Genomic DNA, 22,410 nt, shown 5'->3' with positions numbered 1-22,410 from the left:
CTATGTGAGTGTATGAGCAGGACTATGAAGGCTTTTAAAATGAAGATGAGGGATTTTCAGGCATTGTTCCAACCAGCTGATCATTTAATCTGCCTGTCATCTTCTGAGAGCGGGTGCAGTCAAACCAAACTGGTGTGACTGGTGTTGTAGAATGAGGAAACACAGGACTTATAATGTGCTGAGGTGTCACACCAGGGTTAGAGCTTTTAAAAGATAGATTTAAATGTAATTATTACCTGACCCCCTTATACTGGTTTAACCCTCTTATGAGCTCAAAGAGAAAGAGAGTGTGTGAGTGTGTGTGTGTGGGGAAAGGGGTGAGGGAGAAATAGAGAGAGAGAGAGAGAGAGAAAAGGGGGAGGCTGTGTGCCCTTGTCCCAAAGAAATAATGGGAGGAGTTAACAGCAGCAAAAACTTCCTCAGTCAGTGACATGCTGTCTGGGAAAGCCTCTGTAGCGCTCAAAGGCTCACACACTCACTGGCTTACACACTTTTTCTGTTTTTCCTCTCCTGTGCTTTTGGTGCTGACAGGGGAGAATGACGGCATTTTCAGCAGCTGTCATGAGATTCAACTCACTGGTGAAACAGTGAAAACGCTCATACACACACTGAGAGATACATATGAGGACACACTTTCTTCATCGCACATGAGGAATGAGTTGAGAAGTGAGAGCTGGAAGCAACACAGAGGTAAGACTTCTTTTTACTTTTTTAAACATACGTCTATAGCTGCTCTAAAGACTTCTGTGTATCAGGTCAAACACTGCTGTACTTTGTACTTAGTCACATAAAGCTGCTGTCAGCCCACAGGGTACAGCATGGGCAGTGGAGCTTCACTGTCATGCAGTGATTTCAGTTCCTCATTTTGTTCACTAGTGGTGTGATAATGTAGGTGAATACTTCTAAAGTCTCCCAAAGAGCAGAAAAATAAACATATCCATCTGATTTATGTATCCTTTTTCTGAATTTTATAAAACACCCCAGAACATGAGCTTAAACCTAATTTATCCAAAAACACATTTATAATTATCCCTAGCACAGTGTGTGTTTCATGGTTGTACAAATGCCGCTATGCACCAGTGTTGGAATCTCCCTGCAGGGATCTCTCTCCCAGACACAGGCATGAGAGAGAGCTAACAGGGGGTTATGCTAAACTTAGAGCCCAAAACCTCTGTCTCATGTTACTCTCACACTGCTAACTCCTTTACCACATTTTCCAAATCTACATGCTAAGATTGTACACACAAACACACACACATAAACACAGCTACAAACAACCCCTGCTTGTCATGAATTTGAGCATAGCCAGACACTGCTGACACCATATGTTTCTCATTATGGCTGAATGCTATTGTCATGGGCCGCTGAGTGTCACAATTGCAGTTCAGGCTTTTGCTGTGGTTTCCGACTGTGCGGGGAGTAAAGGGTCATTTATGGTATGTGGTCATTGGACTTTTCAACCCCTGTCATTAAAGGCAACACCCAACATGTTTGTGGCTGAACTTTTTCTTAAGCACGTGTTTTATTTACATGAGAGTATATGAATGCTGTCTGCAGTGTGTTGTCTTTTACATGAGGAATAGGCTCCATGGTCCAGCTGATAGGACACAAATCAACAGGTGTTCAGCACAGAGTATATTTACACAACAACAGCATCACCAGGAATCAGATGTTATGGCCAATCTCTGCATGTTTTATAAGTGGATGCCAATGGAGATAACTGCAGCTCACAAAGCAAACAAAGACCTAGCATGTGACAGCAAATATCAGCCTTGAGCAGCCTGTGTTTATTAGATTAGCCAGAATCTGTTGCGCTATGAGAAACAAGCGGGGGAGTCTAAAGAGTATCAGGATATGCCCTGACACGCCTTTTAGCTTGTTTATAGCTTTCTGCTTCATAAGAGACACATGCACACACTCAATCCTGACCATTCAGTCGACACATAAACAAGATGAACACACAATGTGTCAGAGGCTTGGTCTCCAAGAAGGGGAACGATCAGGGCATCAAGAATGAGGAAAATTGCATGCGTCTGTTTTCCTTGATTGGTCATTATATCAAATGACCACATCCAGTTAGTTGGTTCACCCTCATGCAATTACTGGTCATGGAAGAGACATCACTTTTCTTAAAGTATTCAGAGCTTTGTGTTTTGTCACGTGTATAGTGAGCATAAAAAGTGAAATCCTCCCAAAGTGAAAAATCTCTTGAATGACCTCCAGTTTTAAGATGGCTGTATAAAAACATGGGATGTGAAGTTACAAAGATTTGGAATTTTTTTAGGTGCCGGTCGCAGAGTGGTTAGGGTGCGCGTCACATGTACAGAGGCTATGGTCCTTGAAGCGGGCGGCCTGGGTTAAAATCCAACCTGTGGCTCCTTTCTCCAATGTCATTGCCCACTACCTGTGTCCCTGATTTCCTATCTCTATCCACTATCCTATCTCTACAATAAAGTTACAAAAAGCCCAAAAATAAACCTTGAAAAAAAAGTTTTGGAAATTGCATGCAGGTAAAATATGCAAACAGGTTGCATCATGGGAAACGTGTACCTGTCCAGGACATCTGTCCCCACTATCTTTTAAATTCACCGTTGTTTTTTATTTTCTGTTGTTTCTCTAACAAATAGCTTTAAAGAAGTGCACTACTAAATCTCTGCAGTACCCCTTTTAAAGACTGATCTGAAAAAGACAAAAACAACATATTCTCTAGTTTCTATCAGCTGTACAGTTCTAGAGGTGTCACTTAACACAACACTTTACCAGTTTATGTTATCATCAGTAACTTGTACACTTATCAAATGAAGTCATGGTTTTAGGAAAAACCATTAAAGTTACAGTGATAACTAAAAAAAATATTTTTCTTTAAATTGAATTTTTTTAGAAGCTCAATATGTATTTGATATTGTTGCATAAATAACGACGAGTGACAGTAAGGCTATAAGCTATTGTTGCACTAGCCTTTAACAGTATTATTTTAGAATGTAATTTCACATTTGTGGCACTATATGACGCAGAGGAATTTGAAAGATTAGGTACAGCATTTCAGTTCCTTCTTGGGATCCTTCCACACATCTTATCCTATGACAAACCTTCTCTTTGAGTACACAGTGTTCCCTTAACATGTCATGGTAAGGCATGCTGTTCTTTTGATTTAATTGCCTTTATCTATAGCTGCCTTTTTTTTTTTTGGCAGATATTTACTTTACCTCAGATTGAACTTCAAATTTTGTAGCCTTGTAAGTAAAACAAATTGAGAACAACACAGCAAACACAACTTTCACATATTATTATAATTGTATGCAATGGGCCAGTCATTTCAAGCCAATAACACAGGTCCCAATGGTTTTGCAGTCTAAAAAATGCACTCATTGAATCTCCATTATCACCTATCTATCCCTCATATGCTATGGTTCACAAGAGGTCAATGTTCCTGACCTTTCCTTGAATAATCAAAACCTTGATGGACCTCCTCCATATCTATTATCAGATCATCATTGTAAACTTAACGGTGACCTGGTGGTGCAGGATGGTGTTATCAGTGTCTGTGCATGTCATATCATCCGTCCTTCATCCCTCTGATGGCAGGGAGCATAGTTGTGTTGTACTGTGTGTTGTGTATAAAGTGATCCTCGATCCATGCCACTGGGCCACTCTCTTCCCCCCTCGGTGTGACCTTGCAGCCTGTCCCTGTGTGGCATTGCCTTACAGTGGCTCAGCAAACCATCCTACCAGCAACACACACAAAAGAGATGCATTCATTGTCTTGGTGGCACACATTCTGTGCATATTTTCACACACACATACTATATTCTCAAGGAGGCCTATGCCCCCCCCCCCACACACACACACACACACTCATACCAATCGCAGAGAGTGCTTTGTGCATTCACTGACTGACTGGGCAGAGACTGGAGAGAGACAGAGAGAGAGAGAGAGAGAGAGAGAGAGAGAGAGAGAGAGAGAGAGAGAGAGCGAGAGGCTGATAGGAGGGGGGAGATGGAGACAGCAATAGACAGAAGGATTAAAAAGAGCAGCAGTCCCAGACAGATAGAGAAGAAGAAGAAGAGATAAAGCCTTCAGAGGGACACGTGAGACACATCCTGTAAAAGAGTTGGTGGTGTAAAGAGAGAGAGAGAGAGGCAGGAAAGAGACTACAGAAATAGGAAGGGAAACAGGGCTTGTCCAGCAGAGAGGAAGAGAGTGAGTTGTTGTTAAAGAGGTTTTTTGGGGGGGAACTGATGGGATGGCATTGATCTCTGGGAGTTGCCGGCTCCTGAGCCAGATGGCGTCTTGTTGCTGCAGACCGCTGCTCAACTCGTGCTGCTGTGGACCCTTCATCAAAGTCTGCCTCTCCTCCTTCACAGGTCTGTCCCAGCCCACTCTGTGCTACTACTACTTCTGCACCGTCATGAGACGGACCGATACATTCAGATAGACTGGAGCGTAGGTGTAGACACAATATGGGTAACACACTTAGCCATGAAGGTAAAAAAGGGCATGGAGTGTTTTTGTTTTTGTACCAGCATGACTACGCTTGTGTCGACTCAAGCAGACCTGTTAGTCTGTTAGTGCTAACTGTGCTCAGTGTTGTAGGATGAAGAAAAGGCTTTTGTTCTCTTTGGCCTAATGTCATATTGCATTGTGTTTCTAAGTTGTGTGCCCTATTGTGCTGTTGTGAAATGCTTTGCAACAAGATAATACTGTTTTTCTATGTTGTTGCACTGACAAAGCATGGACGACAAGATGTGTGCTTTAATCAAACTTATAACTTTTTTTGTTACCATTTGGTCCCCAGTATCTTCCTTGTTGATTTGAAGTGGTGTCTGACTGTCTGAAAACATGTGTCTGTGCTGACATGGAAGTAGAGGAGTCAGGGGCAGGGCAGCTGTGTGAGCCCTGAGGCTGTTCTGATGTCAGTGCAGCTGTGTGTGTGTCTGTTCAACGTTCACTGTATTGCCCCTGAACCCCCCTTATAACTCCCTCAATAACCAATGGCTTCAACTTAACCATTTTAATGTTCACTGTTTGAACACCCCCCACCCCGCGACATTAACTCTCCCCTAGCCTGGGGATTTGATTTGATTTTTTTAACCTTTTGTGACATATTCTTATTTTGCCTTCTGCAGAGATGAGATGACTGATACCACTTTCAAGTTTGTAGAGTGCAACTGCTTCCAGTGGAAAGTTAGCTAAAAACTACAGCTAGCTTAAATAAGCTAAAAACTACGGCTAGAGTGCCATCAAGTCAAACAAGCACATCTTAAGCACTGTACTTTTTGTGTTGTGTTCACAAAAATCCAAGAAAAAAGTGCCTACATCAGTAGCCTAACCTAGAAGTAGCTAGAAGTAGACTTAAATGAGTCTCTGCTGGTTCCCTTCATCACCTCTCAGCTAAGATAATAGTCTGGCACATGACCCACATTTCCTGATTTAGTTTTAATACTTTAATCACTAAGGTTAATTTGAAGGGTTTAAAATGCTGCTTGACTCTTCAAAAAAAAAAATGCAGGCAGAGCCAGGCTAGCTATTTCCCATGTTCCTGGTCTTTTGCTAAGCTAACCAGTGGCTAGGTCCATCTTTTTTCTCTTTATCAAACACACATTCAAGGCATATCAATCTCATTCAACTCTTGATGAGTTCATTGCTCAAAATGACAAACATTATATACATTATAATGTTCTGAAATAGTATGTGAAAGTGAAGACAGAGCTGGATTAAACAAACTGTTTGAGAAGTTGGTGATAACCTTTGATTAAAAGTCATCTTAAAGGGGACAAGGAGACATTGTTTTCTAATCCATGAACTGATGTGTTCACCTTTCATCAGACATCTCTCCTGCTGAGCTGGATGCTCTTTGGAGGGAACCTCCATACACTCTTGGGGGTGAACACTTCTCAGGAAATGACATCATGACTCAAGGTAGACTACTTTGTCTTTATCAATCTATAATCTATTATCATGAGTGCTTTGTAAGTTTGGAGGGCAAACAACATCATGCTAGTTGTTAAGAGAGCTGTGCTGCTGCCTGTGTGGTCACACACGGAGGAAATGTTGGGGACATCCTCCCTGCACAATGGAACAAACCAGGGGAAGCCCGTCACCACTTTACTGCTGTTTTATGAATCCATCTGGCTGATATTAAAAGGTCACTAAACTATTGCGTATGTGCCATTATAAAGATAACTTACTGTAAATGTTTAGTAAATGGTTTCAGTCAAGTAGGTATTTACATGTACAGAGTAAAAAAATGGGTTTGGTGAAATTATTTTTAGTTAAAAAAAAAAATAATTCAGAAGTACACTTCAGTTTTAATTGCATTGATAATTTGAACAGCTATCAGTAATAAATTATCCGCATGTGTATTAATGTGAGATAAACAGCTGAAATAATTACCTACTTTTTTCCCTACATGGTTAAAGAGCTTTGATGAATATTTGAAGTTTTGAGTGCACGGTTATTCAGGAAAAAATGAGAGTACGGGTACTGGGTTAAAATAGCAAGCTTAATGTACAGGTCCTACAGCTAAGCACCAAAATATCAGCTTTGATTGTCTTTTACCATTTGAGCCCACTGGGTCCCTCAGATCATCAGGTCTGTCACAGTATGACCTCAGAGAGAAACAAAACTTGGAGAAGCAGCATTTAATAACTTTGCACCACAGACACTCCTAGAAGACATTAAACGTGTTAACTTTGACCCAGCTTTGAAATCAGGTTATAAACTTGTATGGTCTTCACTGACTATCACTCTTTAATAATCACCATGAACCATCCTTACCCTTTCCTGTAAGCAGACTCTGTTTTTAAATGTATTCATTTCTGTTCTTTCAATTGGCATTTTTATTGCAGGGTTTCCCCTTTTTTTGTACTCACTTTAAATTGCTGGTTTGGTGAATGAAATGTGCTATACTTAAACATAACTAACAACTGTAAAATAACATCCAGTTTATGATTACATTAAATGAGTAAGTAAGAAAAGTTTATTTGGTATTGCACCTTTCACTAGAGCGAGGGCACTAGCCCTCCACAAAATACTGTATTTAACATAACAGTATTTAAAACAGTAAAAATCATAAAAGAACACAGAAAAACTACATTTGTAAAAAATAACATCACATACATCCAGATTAACGATTGTCAAAAGACAGTTTGAAAAGGTCTGGAGCTGCTTTTTTTAAGCAAAGAAGCTGCAGATTATATGTGCATATGAAGGGAGTTTCAAAGTGTTGGATATATTCAAAGGCATGATCACCTTTGGTTTTCAGTTGGACACGAGGGACAACAACCCTGGTCAGAAGACTTGAGGGGGGATGTAGGGATGGAGCAGGTCAGAGGTGCCTGATCATGGAGGGTCAAAATCAAGGATCTTTAAATGTATCCGGGAATTCACTGGAAGTCAATGCAGAGACAATAAGATAGCTGTAATATGAGTAACCTTGCTGGACCTACTTAACAATCTGACAGCAGCATTTTGAATAATTTGTAAACGGTCAAGGGGGGGACATGTTGAGGCTGGTGAAATTGGAATTGCTATACTCAAGCCAGGAAGATACAAGAGCACGAATTAGCATCTCGAACTCAGATGGTGAGACGAGAGATTTTAATTTAGCAGTGAAAGAAATATGAAGGGGTTTGTGAATTAACACACTGCTCGTTAAGACTTAAATACAACACATTAAGAATATGTTGAGTGATGTCAGTGAAGGGATATTTGAGGTACTTAGTCTAGAAAGGTTGTGAGCTCCCTGCTTTAGTTCACAAATCTTTAAATCACAACTAAGACTAATCTCCTTAATCATCAAGACAGTGGTTATCATCCTGTGTCAGCAGCAGGGATGCACATTGTGATAGCAGCTTGATTTAAAGCAACCTTTTGACCCTTTTGATTCAGTTCTTTCCACATATACACACCTGTCTTTATCACACAGAAATCCCAAAATACAATAAAATGTTTTAGAAACAGTGGTTTAAAAAACGCTTGATTTAGTTTTCTGCCCTTGAAAAAAAAAGAACGAAAAGTCATTTATAATCTCCTTTTGGTGCAACATCAGATCAATCATGACCATCTCATCTTAATCCAACACTTCGTCCTGACTTTGTGTCGTCTTCCAGGTTCAGGGGAAGAGGAGGATGGTCCTCTGGTGGAGTCGGCTGATGGAGGAGTGGAGACTGACAGCTACTGGAAGAAGAAAGAGGCCTTCCTTAGAGGAAGTAAAGTGTCGCTGGGAGAGAAATTCTCCTCAGGTACCTTTGATGATCTTTTCCTCCATTACCTGACGTGTATTACTACTGAAAGTTAAGTTTGCACGTTAACCAGTCTGGACTAGTTGTCTTTTACACAGAGAAGCATTTCTTGTGCATATTATATGCATGCATACTGATGAGGCAGAATTCCCCGTCTACTATTGTTTTACTCAGTCAGCAGTTTGGCTCCATCTATCACACTTCCCCAGGTTCTTCCTCTCGAATGGATTTAAAAGGCCACACTAAGAGTCCAATAAGAGGCCGTAATGGCTTTGCCTCGCTAAGTCTGGGGACTTAGGTTGTGCTCACAGAGCGTCTCACTGAAATATGAGCTCTAGGAGAAAATCTTTAATGAACTCTTGAAAGTTTTGCATAAGATCAGGCCCTTTCATTGCAGTTTTAGTATTTATTTAATCACTGACTACAGACAGACAAATACAACTTATTGGATCAAGTGTGATGAATTAGCAGAAGGATTATAAATGAATTATTTGTCCATTTATTCGCTGGTTCATTTTGGCAGACAATGGATGCCAAGTCCGCTCTAAGCTACTGTCAAATCTTTCTTTTTAGCTCATTTGCATTGGATTAGATAAATCCTTATTAATCTACAGCAACTGAACCTAAGAGTGATTTATCATAGCATTCTTCTTGTCTTTTGTCTAGAAATTGTGCTGTTGTTTACTGGGCGGAGGCGCTCCAGTGTGGATCCTGACCGGGCGCTACAGGAGGCACTGCGTACCCGACTGCGAGTGGTGGAGAGTAACAGCCAGGACGTCATCCAACTCTTTAAAGTGAGTGACAGTCAGAGCTGACAGCCCAGACGTTGCAGAGGCATTGATGCACTACTCAGACCTTTATAAAGGAAACACAAGGTGCATTAAGGGTCCAGATAATTGAATATATTTTGTTAAATGATATAGATATACGGTGCACTTTAAGGCACATGGACGATGTTTTGTTAATGAAACATAAAACTTTGTTTCTGCAGGACTTGTCTGCACGTCTGGTGTCTGTCCATGCTGAGAAGGACAGCTTCGTACTCACATTCAAGACTGTCGAGGAGATCTGGAAGTTTTCAACATACCTAGCTTTAGGTAAGACACTCTGAATATTTTTAATTATATTCTTGATTGGTTTCAACATGAATACGTCATTTCGTTCTAACTTCTGAATAAAGTCATTTTAATTTTTTGGGTGTTTTCTATGTTATTTAAAAAAGAAGTGTGTGTATTCTTTGTGTGAAAAAAATCAATTTAATTTTGGCATCAATCAGGATTCAGTCATTGTCTCCTGAATCAAAACTATCAACAACAACTAGCTTCCATTTCATCTGAGGTCCCTTTGCACCTTTAAGAAAAAGCTAAAGATCCAACTCTATTATGAACACCTGCAACCTTCAAGATATTGAGGATGATGATGATGATGATGATATGTGGGATGGTATTGATGCATATTAGAACTCTCAAGAACAGCTGTTGATGTTGTTGATGGTGATATATTAACTTTACTATTTGAAAAAAATAAATGCTTTGCCTCTGGTCACTTCCTGTCAGCACCTGTGTGTCTGATCAGACTTAAAGCTGTTTGTCTGAACTTACTGACGTTGTTTTCTCCTCTCTAGATTCTTGCTTGTGTTGTACTTACTCTCTGATGTTGTCCACTTTTGGATAAATGCATCAGCTAAATGAATTGTAGAATTATATACTTGGAATCAGATAAAGGTAAAGGCAGAAATAGGGCAAAAATAAACACTGGTTCCACTAGACTCTACCGGGGTAAGAAATACACTGTTTTTCTCTGTTCTCTGCAAGTTAAGCAGAGATGCTGCTTGTCAACAGGCAAGGCAAGCAACTGATTGGGGCCTCTGGCCAGCAGGGGGCCCACAAGTGGCTGACAAACTTTAAACTTTAAACCGAAGCAGTGGCTCAAACTGTGCAAATTTTACAATGACAGTAGGAAACCTCTTTACGGGGGCTCCATCTGACAGCACTCACTGTTAATGCACTGCTAAGGTTCTCAATATTCCTGTGAAAACTAAAGTTTGTCAATTCAAGTCACTTGGTCTCTGATTAGATTGATTAACATAATGGCGATTTGGATGGACCCCTAGTGATCTTTGCTTAGAGCCCCAACAGACTTCAGAATCTCCACTGAAGTTAAGGGGTTATTCTGGCCAACAAACAAAGACAAGAACAGTGGCTATAGTCTATGAAATTTAAGAGAAAGAGAAACAAATTCAAGTCAATTTTAACATGAAGACACACCGTCCTAACTATCATCAAGGACTCTGTTTTACATAGACCATAACGTCACAGACACATGAATGGCTCTAGTTTTCATCTTCCTATTAATGCATGTATTGGCTTACTGTAACTCCAATTTGCATCACATTTGGATGATAAGGTTTTGGTGTTGAGGATGCGGTGATGTTAGCATGAAGAGTAAAGGTTGCGTGTGTTCTACATCACAGGTTATGTGGCTCGTTGCTTGGAGAACTTCCTGTGTGATCAGTCCGTGTGGCTGGACCCCGAGCTGCTCAGTGACCTGGAGATAAATGTCACTGTGGACGAGGAACATCTGGCCACCCTCTACCTGGGCCTGTTACTCCAGGAGGGTCAGTAAGGGCTCGTTGAGGCATATGACTACAGTTATTTTACTTTATCTTCATATCCTTCAAATACAAAATGTAGTATGTTATCCTCGATTGATAGTTAGAATGTTTAAAGCCTGGATTGCTTGGATTTTGTCTGTTTAATTATATAGCAGCAAATGGCAGCCTCCATTTGTTCCTACTACTTTTAATCCCCTTTCACTGACCCCAATTAACACTGTGACAGCCGGAGGAATAAGCTGCCAAATGACTGAACAAATCAGAGCAGTAGACTCTTTATTTCCATAAGAAGAGCTCATGTGCGTCACTGTACACAGCCACTAAGTTTAATGGACTTATAATTACAAGTCAGAATTATAATCCCATGTCTATTTAGGGCCATAAATGTCAATTTACTCCTCCTAAAAGTGAATTAAGTAGGACTTGGATGTCACTGATTTTACGCACATTGGTCAAAATGTTATGCTTCATAAAATACTCTGCTAAAGCAAAATGAATGTTGCACTTCCCTCCAGGAATGCATATTGATTTCCCCTAGCTAAGTATACTCTACTTTCTACTAGACATTTCCCCCAGGCAGAAAGCTACATGGAATTACATAATGGTACTGCAGCGCTGGCAAATAGTGATGAGAATTACATTAACGTAATAGAGGGGGAAATAAAACATCCATCATTTTCCAGTGACTGAATGAGGGCGCACTAGCCGTAGCAATTCTGCTGATCTTAAACTTAAGTGTGTTGATTTTTACCAAAACAAAAACGCTGACTGAGTCACTCTGCATGTCTGGATGCACACTTTACTTACTTAGTTTGTCTCTACATGTTTGGCTATGGAGTTGCTATGCTTGAATTTGTCAACTAATACACTGATTTCTTTGCAGGATCCTTCTTTGCTAAGGCACTTTTCACAAGGAGTGATCAGGATGAGGATGACGAAGAGCAGCTGTCGTTCATAAAGAATGACTTGCTGATGGTGAGGGACACGGGGCAGGACAACATGTGGGAGGGCTTTATGCTCTCCACAGGAAACCACGGACTTGTGCCAGTCAACGCCATGCAACCTCTGCCTTACCCTTTCTATCAGTGAGTCCCTGTGTGTTCCTCAAATTCTGTTACAGATGCTTTTATATGCAATGAGAGGAACAGCATTCTTTTACTGTTGTTTAAATACACAGATTATTGCTAGCAATGATGTATTTAAGTTCCCACGTTTTTATGAATCTAAATTCTTGTTTGGTCAGGTGGTTCCTGAGGAAGTACCCAGGCAATGTTGGTTGCACACCAACAGAAAAGGAACCGTTTGAGGACTCTATAGGTAAGTTCAATGCACATCTGTGCTGTGCTTTGGTCAAAATATAACATGAATCAAGCACCAGAGGAGGTTTGTGACCCTGTATAAACCAGCTCTCTCAGAATGCTCCATTTTGGGTTGTGTGTCTCTTTAAATACAATGACCCCCCCCCCGTTGGTGGTTGTATGTATTGTACTTTCATCTCTTATTCACAGTCAAATGACTTTCATCCTTCTTCATGACCTATGACAGTAACTAATGCTAAATGCTGAGGTCAACTGAACAGGGTTAAATCCCTGGATGAATCATGAGATAAAGGGAAGTTCCTCACAAACATCAGGAAATACATTAAGACAAATTTAAATATTGAGAGTTACATATTGTGTATGTTAAATCGGTCATTTAACAGTTTTTCAGGATTAAATCTAGCTGTTTCACTCTCTGCTGACCAGAACATTGGGCAGTGCACAGCTTGCAGTTGGTCAATGTTTATATGCTGAGGTTTATGCTCGTCCAAGCATGCTCGGTATGCACCTTGTGAATGAGAGTTTTTCACCTTTTATATCCTGTCAAACCCCTTTGCAGAATATATAAAAAAACTGCATCAAATAAGCTTTGCAGTTTTATTATTTTGTGTGATCAGTTTTATAATCAGACTTTGTTTATGTATAGTTTATATGTCTGTGTCTTGTTCTGTTGTTCTCAGTGACGGGTTCCTGTGTAGCCGTGGTTGACTACAGTCCAGTGGGCCCAGATGAGCTTCAGCTAAGTCAAGGTGATATTGTGGAGATCCAGGGTCTGCTAGTCCGAGGACTGGGCGTCTTTATAGGAACACACACTTCCACTGGTCACACTGGCTTTGTACACAAGGCCCATGTCAAACCTCTGGACATCAAACCCCTGTAAGAAATTCAGCTTTTCATGTTGTGTTGTCTAAGGTGTGGCTTGAACTTACAGGCCTAATGATGTGTGTCACTTGAACTTGTAATGCTCTTTATCTTGATCATATCCCAGAGTCACCTCTTGTTTATAGTTTTGTGATGAGCTGTTATGAAATCTGATTTAGTGTTTTTTGCAGGGTGGATGTGGTGAGGAGGCTGTAGACAGCTGACGAGATAATGCTGCCTTTGTTTTGCCCACACAGAGACAGACAATTGGTCTTTCTGACTGAGGAGGAGCGGGCCGGCCTGGCTCAGGTTAACCCCTGCAGCTCGGAGCCAAGTGACAGCAGCCTGCTGGAGAGGCTCTTCTCATCTGACATCAGCTCTGTGTACAGGCTAGGTAACGGACCACGGGGCTGATATAGAGATATTTGTACCGTTTGTCAGTTAGGAGTCATAACTGAAATGTAGGTCATGTTTAGTTTCATGTGCCGAGCCTTTTCCTAAATAGTTGAACTTTGTTGTTCTTGGAAAAAAAGTATGTTTCCATCTTGAGCTGGAAATCTGAGACTGTAATTGTTTTACCTTGTGTGTTTCCAGACAGACTGGATGAGACTGACTTCATGTACATCAGAAATCGGCCAAAACATGGTAATGGTTTATAGTTTATTGAGAAATCAGATGTTAATGGGCTTAAAAGACAACTTACTGTATCTGACTCTTTCTCAGATCACAAAGTCTCCACAAGCACACGTCTGAGTGTCATGTCAGAAGCAAGTGGAGGGACGCCCCCGTACCACTCCTCCCCCCGCACCTCCGTCTCTCAGTCCCATCCTCGTCTGTCCCTCTATCATTCCCACAATCCTCTGCCACAGGAGGGAGAGCACCTGTCCTTCACTCTGGACGACACATTCAGGGAAATGGACGAGTTCCAGGAAGACCCACCTCTCTTCTTAGAAGACAACAGCTGGGAGGGGGACGACTCTGAGCCCAGTGACCCCACATTGACCCTGCTCAACCAGGAACACTTTCAGGTCAGAAGAGACCCGGTTTAATCATTGATTACTAAGAACAGAAGCTTTTTTCTCTGACTTCCTTGGGTAGAACAGGTTGAAATAATTTTAATGGTGTCAATGTTTTCAGTTTGTCAAAAAAGGGATAGTTTAGGCCACCAGAAATGAAACTCCAGATCTTAGCATTACTTTACTGTTTCATGAAATGATAACACAACTACTACCTCAACACATTCCTTTATGTAAACTAAAGTTTAAAAGTTGAAGCAGACGTGCCAAATCTTTTGTTTCTTCTTTCCTCAGGAGGACTTCCTGCCCCTGTACGACCTGCACTACTCCTTCCTGTGGGCGACCTTCAGCGGGAAGACTGAGGACGAGCTCTCAGGGCACCTAGAGAGCGTCAGGGAGGGCGCTAAGAGAATGGGCATGCACTGGGCACATCGACGGGCATGCTTCCTACTGGGAAGACTCTGTGCCAGGAAGTTAAAGTTGTCACAGGTTTGTCTTTTATTTCCAGCATTCATATGAAGGTTGTTGGCATGCAAACGGGCTCCATTCTTCTCTAGGTAACAACCAAACATCTTCACTAGAACTAACAAGGATGTCATTATAATGTTGGTAGTGCATAGTTTTATTAACACCTTTTAAGGTTTGATTACAGAGAGACTCCAGTGGTTTAATGACTGTTTCCCCCCAACATGTGATAAATAAGACATATCAGAATCAGAAATACTTTATTAATCCCAGGGGGACAAATAAAAGCCTGCATGCATGTGTTGGCAGCATCCTTTGAAAGATGACCCTAATATATCTTAAATTTGCAAAGCTGTACTTCAAATATTGTATATCTTCTCTGACCTCTGACTTAAAAATGGAGATTTTACTATTTCAATCTGTAGTGACATCTGACTTCATTATTGTCTGATGATGACTGTAACAGGCAAAATGATGCTGATCTTTAGTAGCTGAAAATGCTAGTCAGTCCGTAGGGATTTGGGTTGTAAATCGGAGGGTCGCCGGTTCAAGACCAGGTGCAGACCATAAAATGGAAGTTGGTCTGGTAGCTGGAGAGGTGACAGGGCACTTTCCTGAGCACTGCCGAGGTGTCCTTGAGCAAGGCACTGAACCCCCAACTGCTCTGATGCACTCTCTGCATAGCAGTGTGTAGCAGCCCCACTCTGAATCTCTCCACTAATGCATGTCCACAGGTCCTGTTTGTGCATGTGTGTGATTAGTGCCTATATGTGTGTGAGAAGCATGTCTCTAAATAACAGAGTGTAAAACAGAATTTCCCCTCAGGGATTAATAAAGTATTTATATATATAAAAAACTTTAAAAAAAAATTTGCACAACAGATGATGTGTCATAGAAGAGTCTGTTCCTTTTTCCCGCTCTTTAAGATGCAGATCATTGTGCCTGAAAACAGTACTCTTGTTCTTTTCTTTTTCACGCTAATGCTAAAAGGAAACCTAGCTTTAATTTAAACAAAAAAAAACAAGGAGGAAATTGCCCACAAAACCTAGTGTTTTGTTCAAATAAACCCACTTAGAGGAATGTATGATAAGAATATACATTTTGTGTTCTGGGTTTAGTATTACTGAATTTATTATCATTAACTCACCTATTATAATAAATTGTATAATATGCAGATTGTGTGTGAAGAATCTGAAATGTCCATCATAACATTATTAGATAGTCGATGTTAAGTGTGTTTGTTCTCTCCTCAGGCCCGTGTGTACTATGAGGAGTCCCTGAGTGTTCAGGTGGACAGTTTCTCTGACACTCCCCTCCTGGTCGCTCTCTTCACAAACCTCACTGCGGTCTACCTGAAGCAGAAAATGACTGACAAGCTGCCTCAGACTCTGGAGAAGGCGAGCGCTCTGCTCCTCTGCCTGCCCTGCCACACCTTCACCTCCATGGATGAGGCTGAGCTGCTCAATCTGCTCCTGAGGCGATCGGTGGTGATGGGAGACAAACACCTGGAGGCTCGTGTCTGCTACCTCATCTCCAGCCTCTTGCTGCTTCTTAAAAAGACTGATGATGCTCTTCCCTTTGTGGAGCGGCTCCAGTTCCTCTCGGTGACTCTCCTGGCGGCTGAGGAGCCTCCGATAGTTCTCCTCGACCTCAACTGGCTCTTAAGCTGGCTCTATCATCGTAAATACATGCCTTACTTAGTGCTAGCCTCCCTAAGCCTGGACTCGAGACAAGACCACTCCCTCCAAGATCACTTCCAGAGGATCGAGTTGTTTATCAGAAACTCTGTACGCCTGAACCCCTGCTGGAAGGAAGGAACCTCCCTGCTCCCTGTTCAGATTGTGGTTTACCTGCAGCAGGCTCTGGCTATAGCTGAGCAAGGAGAGGACATGAAGACGCAGAGGGACCTGTGCCTGGGCTTGGCTTCAGTCTATCAGCAGTATGATGCTCTGGATAAAGCCGTTCACTGTGCTCAGCAGGCTGTTGAAACTGGAGGACACATCATCGAGGAGGAGGGGTTTGAGGCGTCTGTGCTGCTCGGATGGCTGCTGGTGTTGACCGGGCAGGCTGAGCGGGCTCAGAGTGTCCTGCAGCCACTGCTCACATCCCTACAGGTAAAGAGAACACAATGCTATTCACCTTGATAAATCATCCACTTTCAGTAAAGCTGAGCTTGCTTTAACATGCCTGCGTATGTTAATTTGAAATCTGTGCTTCTCCAGGGCACAGACAGTCCAACGCAGCGAGGCGTGATCCACAACCTCTTGGCTCTGTGCCTGAGGCGACAGGGTTGTATCCGAGAGGCAGGCAGGCATCTCCACTCTGCTTTGGTAATCTCCAGAGAGAGTGGAAACCAGAGGAACCAGGCGCTAGCACTGGCCAACCTAGGCTGCTTGGCTCTGGATGTGGGGGCGTCTTTGTTAGCAGAACGCTTCCTGGTCAGGTCAGATATTTGTCTTCTCACTGAACATTTTCCACCAAAGGAAACTTATGACATTTTGTATTTTTTTTTTAAATTGAAAGTTATTCATCTTGATTCATTGTTTTCATCAGATCCCTTCATCTTTTCATGGATCTCGGTGAAAGCCCCACAGATGAAGAGCATGTTCAAACCTACCTTTGGCTGGGGCGGAGCTACAAAGATAGAGGGAGGAGTCAGGACATCAGGGCTTGTTATGAAATGGGGCTACTAATTGCACTGCATTCCAGAAATTTACACAGTGAGTACACATTAACAGGTTGAAAAGAATAGCTTTTCATTTTCCTGAAGAAAAGAGAACATCAGCTCTTATATTACCACATGCTAACTACAGGTAGCTAGCTAATAGCTCAAAGATTGGAAAAGGAGGAATAATGGTGGATCCAACTTTCTCACATGGTCCAAACAAAGCTTCAGGCCATTTAGTTATCAACATGTTTTATCTGCGTATTTTTAATCCAAACAAAAAGTTAAAGAGCTAAAACCACAAGTTGTTATTTAGTGCAGATTCAGGCTAGCTGCTCTCCCTTTTATTTCAGTCTTCAGGCAATGCTAAGCTAACTGGCAGCTCGACTGTGGCATGAGTGTGGTCGTCAGTCTTTCATGTTACTCTTGGACAAAAGTGCGACTTAGCTCAATTCTCAAAACATTGTCGTATTCTTTTAAATGTTTCAAATAGAATAATCTTCAATTAATAACTACAAAACAATACTGCTAAAAAAAAGATTTTCATTTCTTCTAATCAAACTTATTTAAATGACCAGAACTGGATTTTCGGCTTTCGGCTGCTAGCATGTTGATTAAGTTACAAAAGTCTGAGAGGTTTGCCGTGATTAGAGCCTAACCATTCTTCCAAGTTCCCCCTGGTGGATTCATTATGTAAAGACAATTATGTTTGTAAACAAGTTTATTGCCAAATATTTTTACAAACACAAGGAATTTGATTTGGTATTTTGGTGGAATAAGGAAGTAGAAGTAGTATAAGGAAGTGAGGGGCTTTCAAACAGCAGTAGTCATACTGTCAACAAATATATCATATGTGTGTTTTTTTATTCTAACATCATTGCCAGTAAATCTTTGCTAAGCTGCAATTACCCAACAGTATTAGCCATGCCAATGCACATTGAATATTTTACCCTACTTTCTGAAAAAGCATACATGTATGACAGTATTTCTATCCGCTGTATTCTCTCCCAGGTCAGATGGTGGTGGCCAAAGTGCTGAGTCGGCTGTATAATGACATAATGCTGTACGGTCAGAGCATCGTCTACTACGAGCACTGTGTGTCTGTGTCCAGAGAGCTGAAGGACAAGAGGCTGGAGGGGGAGTATCTGGAAATCCTCAGCAGCCTCTACCTCTCTCTCAACACTGAGAAGTCAGTCTCTGCCTCCATGTCCCACTCTTTCTTATTCCCCGTCCATATTTCTATAATAACTCTTTTTTTTCTCTTCTCACCTCTGTATCGTGGTTCACAGATCATCCCGTAAATCTCTGGACTACACTAAGCAGAGCCTGAGGATTTCTATTGACTTGGGCAAGAGAGAAGAGGAATCAGAGACGTGGCTGCAGGTGGGACGCATCTATTACCTCATCCTGGAGGACGAGCTGGCTGACATGTATCTGCAGGTGAGAAGAAAGGTCTACAGTATAGAATTAGGGTTAGAGTGGTTTCATGAGGGACTTGAACAATTTACTGTAAGTCAATTATTCTTTTTTCTGCTTTGAGCACCTTGGCCAAACAGTCATTTGTTCTGGGTTGGTATAGTCCTTGTTCCTTGTTACAACTTTATCAAATCCTCACCCAAGCGGCCATTGTTCAATCAATATTGTTTGACATCATGTGTTTGACAGGCAGCAGTGAAGACAGCGCTCAGGATGAAAGATCCTCACTTTGCCATGAGCATCTACGAGGAGGCGGGAGACGTCTACTTTAAAGGCCACAGGAACAGGATGGCTTCACTTCCTTTCTACAGGGTGAGACGACACAAAGTACCTGATGTAGTTTCTTTATAGTGCAATTGGAGAAAGACACATGGCAGCTTTGTGACTCTGTACATCCAGAGGTATAGCGGCCTTCTCGGGCCAGGCAACGATGGATGCAGCTGTTTAAGTTTTTCATTTAGCTGGTTTTAGTTTCTGATCTTTATGTTGATGATCTAATTTCAGTGGCGGTTGTACACACATATACAAAGTCATCGTTAAGCATTTGTATTCAAAGTTTTGAAAACAAAAGTGTCATTTCCTGCTTAAATTAACAGCTAACTTTGATTTGCATAGCGATGCATTTTGTAACTCGCCAAACAGTGACAGATTGAAGTGTTTACTTTCAGACTGCAGTCCCTCAGAGAGTTGAAACACATACTGTTAAAAGCTGCACAACACTTATTGTCAAATGTGTCTTTTGGTTTGTGTCTTAAGAAAGTTTCAAAACAACAAACTCATCTATTTTCTGCAGGTTATCTTTTTATTTTTTGGGGGGGTGGGAAATGAGAATCTCAACTTTCATATTATATCTGCAATTCTACAATTTCAAGCCTGATTTTTTTATCATCTGATCTTTTATCATATGTTTGTTGTCAGGATGGCAGTCTGCCATTTGCACGGAGCATCAAGGACATTGACTCAGAGTTCCGTTTGTTGAGTAAACTGACGGAGCTGTTAATGAACCTGGGAGAGCAGGAGGAGGCCCTGCAGTACGCGACACTGGCTGTTCAGATCGCCAACAAAACAGGTGCAGAGTATGAGCATGTACTTTTGGTGGAATCAGTTTTTCAATGTCCAACGTGCAGTTGCAGCATGATGACTTGTTTTATTTCTGAAGCTGTGTCTGTGAACGAGAGGACAGCCTACCACCGGCTGGCTACAGTCTACTACAGCCTGCAGCAGTATGAGATGGCTGAGAACTACTACCTCAAGTCGCTGTCCCTCTGCCCACTCGTCCTGCAGCACCCCATGGAGGCTCGCTTCTACACCAAGGTCTACTGCAGACTGGGCAATCTTACGCTGCACAATCTGAAGGTAAATGCTGTTCCTCATGGGAACCATCTGCTCATGTTTCTTTTTAATGTTCATTATTTAGTCTAGTACACTTAATTGGGATGATCCCTGTTCTTAAACTCTGCTCTGTGCACTCTCCAGGATGCGTTCGATGCAGTGGGATACTTCCAGTTGGCTCTCGCAGCAGCTATGGAGGACCAGGCCAACCCCGAGGCTCTTTACGTGGTGTACATGAAGCTGGCCGAGATCCACGGCAACCACATGCCCGACGCTCAGCTGTGCCAAGTTTACAGAGACAGAGCCCGGAGTCTGAAGAGAGTTCTGGCTGGAGGGGAAGGTGCTGCTGTGGGAAGGGAAGACGTGGAAAACGCTACAGACACGGAGCCAGGCCAAAGACAGGAAACAGACTCTGATGTGGAATGTACAGAGAGAAGAAGCAGTTTCCCTTTGACTTCTGAAGATGAGAAACATGAAGAAAACTCATTTACAAAACCTTGTCTAATCAATGGAAACACAGATGATAGATGTATGGACACTACTTCAGGACTTACTGCAGATAAAGAAGGTGCTGAAGGTGATCCTCCTGATGTGGACGGCCCGTTCGTTGACGCCTCCGAGATGGAAACCGTGGCCAGTCATTCATACAGTGACAGTATTTTGACTGAATCCTTTGACACTGCTAAGGAGCAGATATCAGACTCCAGCAGCTCCACAGACACTTTGCAAACAGACGGGAAAAGCTTTGACACTGCACACAGAGTGCACAGTCACTTACCTGTCCAACATGCAGGTGACATTACCAGACACAGCGAGGACACACACACTCACTCTGAATTACAGGATGAACAAAACACAGCAACAAGAGAAACTCATGCAGACTCTGTTGAAAGAGATGTTAGTCTTAAGGACAATCAGTGTGATACTGACCACACAGAGACTGTTGTTGTAACCACAGATGAAGATCAATCTGATGACACACACATGGATTTAGATCATGTCCACTCATAGTTAAGTCCAGAAACACGTAGTATTCTTCGCTGACTTTCCTCAGTCTGGTCACATGTTTGTCGACCAGCAAACCGACTCCAACGTTCCAGCCACACAGCACTTATTGTATAAAAGATGTTAATACTGAGATGTATGACATTTGCAGCATGGGCCTTTTTGTACAGTCACTTCAGAGGATATGACACTGTTTGATGCATTGTGTGTGTATTATATGTTTTTAAATGTGTATTTTGTATCTCTGGAAGACAAACTTCAGAATAAAGAATGCTATATGACTGCTGAGTTTTTATTTGTGATTAGGTCAAAAAAATATTGTTTGGGGTGCATGGAAAGCACAAAAACATGACACAAAGCACACATGAACAATTAAAAAACACAATGACGAATTAAAATAAAACATTTTCTGTAAAAGTAAAGACAAAAATATATTTATGAATTGTGTGTTTTAAAATAAATAAAAATCAATTTTCTTCCGCTTATCCGAGATCGGGTCGCGGTGGCAGCAAGTGCAGTAAGTCAAGCCAGACTTCCCTCTCCCCAGCAACGCTTTCCAGCTCCTCCTGGGGGATTCCGAGGTGTTCCCAGGGCGTGCCTGGAAAACCTCTAAAGGGAGGCGTCCCTTGATGTAAATATATATATATATATATATTTTTTTTTTATTAAACACATTTTGGGGATTTGTATGCCTTCATTTAGAGACAGGACATTGGATAGAGTCCGAAATCAGGGGGTAGGCGGGGGGGGGGGAGCCACTATGGCCTCCGTACAAGGGGGACATGCACTAGGATACCAGCACCCCATGAATAACTATTTTTAAGTGTCTCAGGAACTTCATTAAATGGTTCACTTCTTTATATGAAGTCCTGACACTTTAAAATGTTGCATTTGTTTGGAACTTTATTCTTCTGTGAATAGAAGAATATAACACAGGCATCTGGTGAGCTAGCATGTTTATTGTAGGAATTAATAAAACAAATATTCATTTTCAATAAATATGATGTTAAGGCCTGAACAATTCTTCTAATAATAAGAAGAAGAAAATGTTCATCACAGATCTATGAAATCGATTAGAATGTATTCCCATGGTGTCCACTTTATATTATATATACTATATGTGCCTCTGAAGCCACAACTCTTGAATGAAGAAGCCTTTGTTCAAACACTTTGGATTTTTGTAAAGGATTCATGATTCTTTCGTGTTATTTGTTTAGTGCACTGCTACTCTTGCTACTCTACAAGCCACCACTAAAGGGAGCTATCATCTTGATTTTTTGCTTTATTGTAAATGCCAACACGTTGTTGTGTTATTCCTTCTAGCAGCCAATAGAGGGCAGTGAAGGACAGATTCTGTCTGCAGCTGTGTTTCAGCAGCTGCTGCAGAAACTTTAAACTGGTGAGAGAAAGAAAC

At 41.6% G+C, this 22,410-nt stretch overlaps 1 protein-coding gene across 3 annotated transcripts; it reads left to right on the top strand.

Annotated features, from left to right (window-relative positions):
• Positions 1-421: 421 nt before the first annotated feature.
• Positions 422-21,277, top strand: sh3tc2 (SH3 domain and tetratricopeptide repeats 2). Of its 3 annotated transcripts, XM_065958830.1 has the most exons (23): positions 422-690; positions 4,365-4,485; positions 5,827-5,919; positions 8,112-8,243; positions 8,910-9,037; positions 9,235-9,340; positions 10,717-10,860; positions 11,741-11,942; positions 12,101-12,174; positions 12,857-13,052; positions 13,295-13,431; positions 13,632-13,682; positions 13,761-14,065; positions 14,348-14,542; positions 15,772-16,632; positions 16,741-16,961; positions 17,072-17,238; positions 18,195-18,372; positions 18,473-18,623; positions 18,849-18,971; positions 19,578-19,728; positions 19,819-20,015; positions 20,136-21,277. In XM_065958830.1, the coding sequence occupies exons 2-23, from the start codon at positions 4,461-4,463 to the stop codon at positions 21,000-21,002; spliced, it is 4,704 nt and encodes a 1,567-aa protein (XP_065814902.1). In that variant the 5' UTR covers positions 422-690; positions 4,365-4,460; the 3' UTR covers positions 21,003-21,277. The 3 variants fall into 3 exon arrangements, with proteins under 3 accessions (XP_065814902.1, XP_020485389.3, XP_065814901.1); XM_020629733.3 differs by lacking the exon at positions 4,365-4,485; XM_065958829.1 differs by lacking the exons at positions 422-690; positions 4,365-4,485 and adding an exon at positions 4,036-4,364.
• The last annotated feature ends 1,133 nt before the right edge of the window (positions 21,278-22,410 follow it).

Source organism: Labrus bergylta, chromosome 9, assembly GCF_963930695.1.
Source record: "Labrus bergylta chromosome 9, fLabBer1.1, whole genome shotgun sequence".
NCBI lineage: Eukaryota > Metazoa > Chordata > Actinopteri > Labriformes > Labridae > Labrus > Labrus bergylta.
The sequence above is the reverse complement of the archived record's forward strand: the minus strand, read 5'-3'. Positions and strand labels throughout refer to the sequence as shown.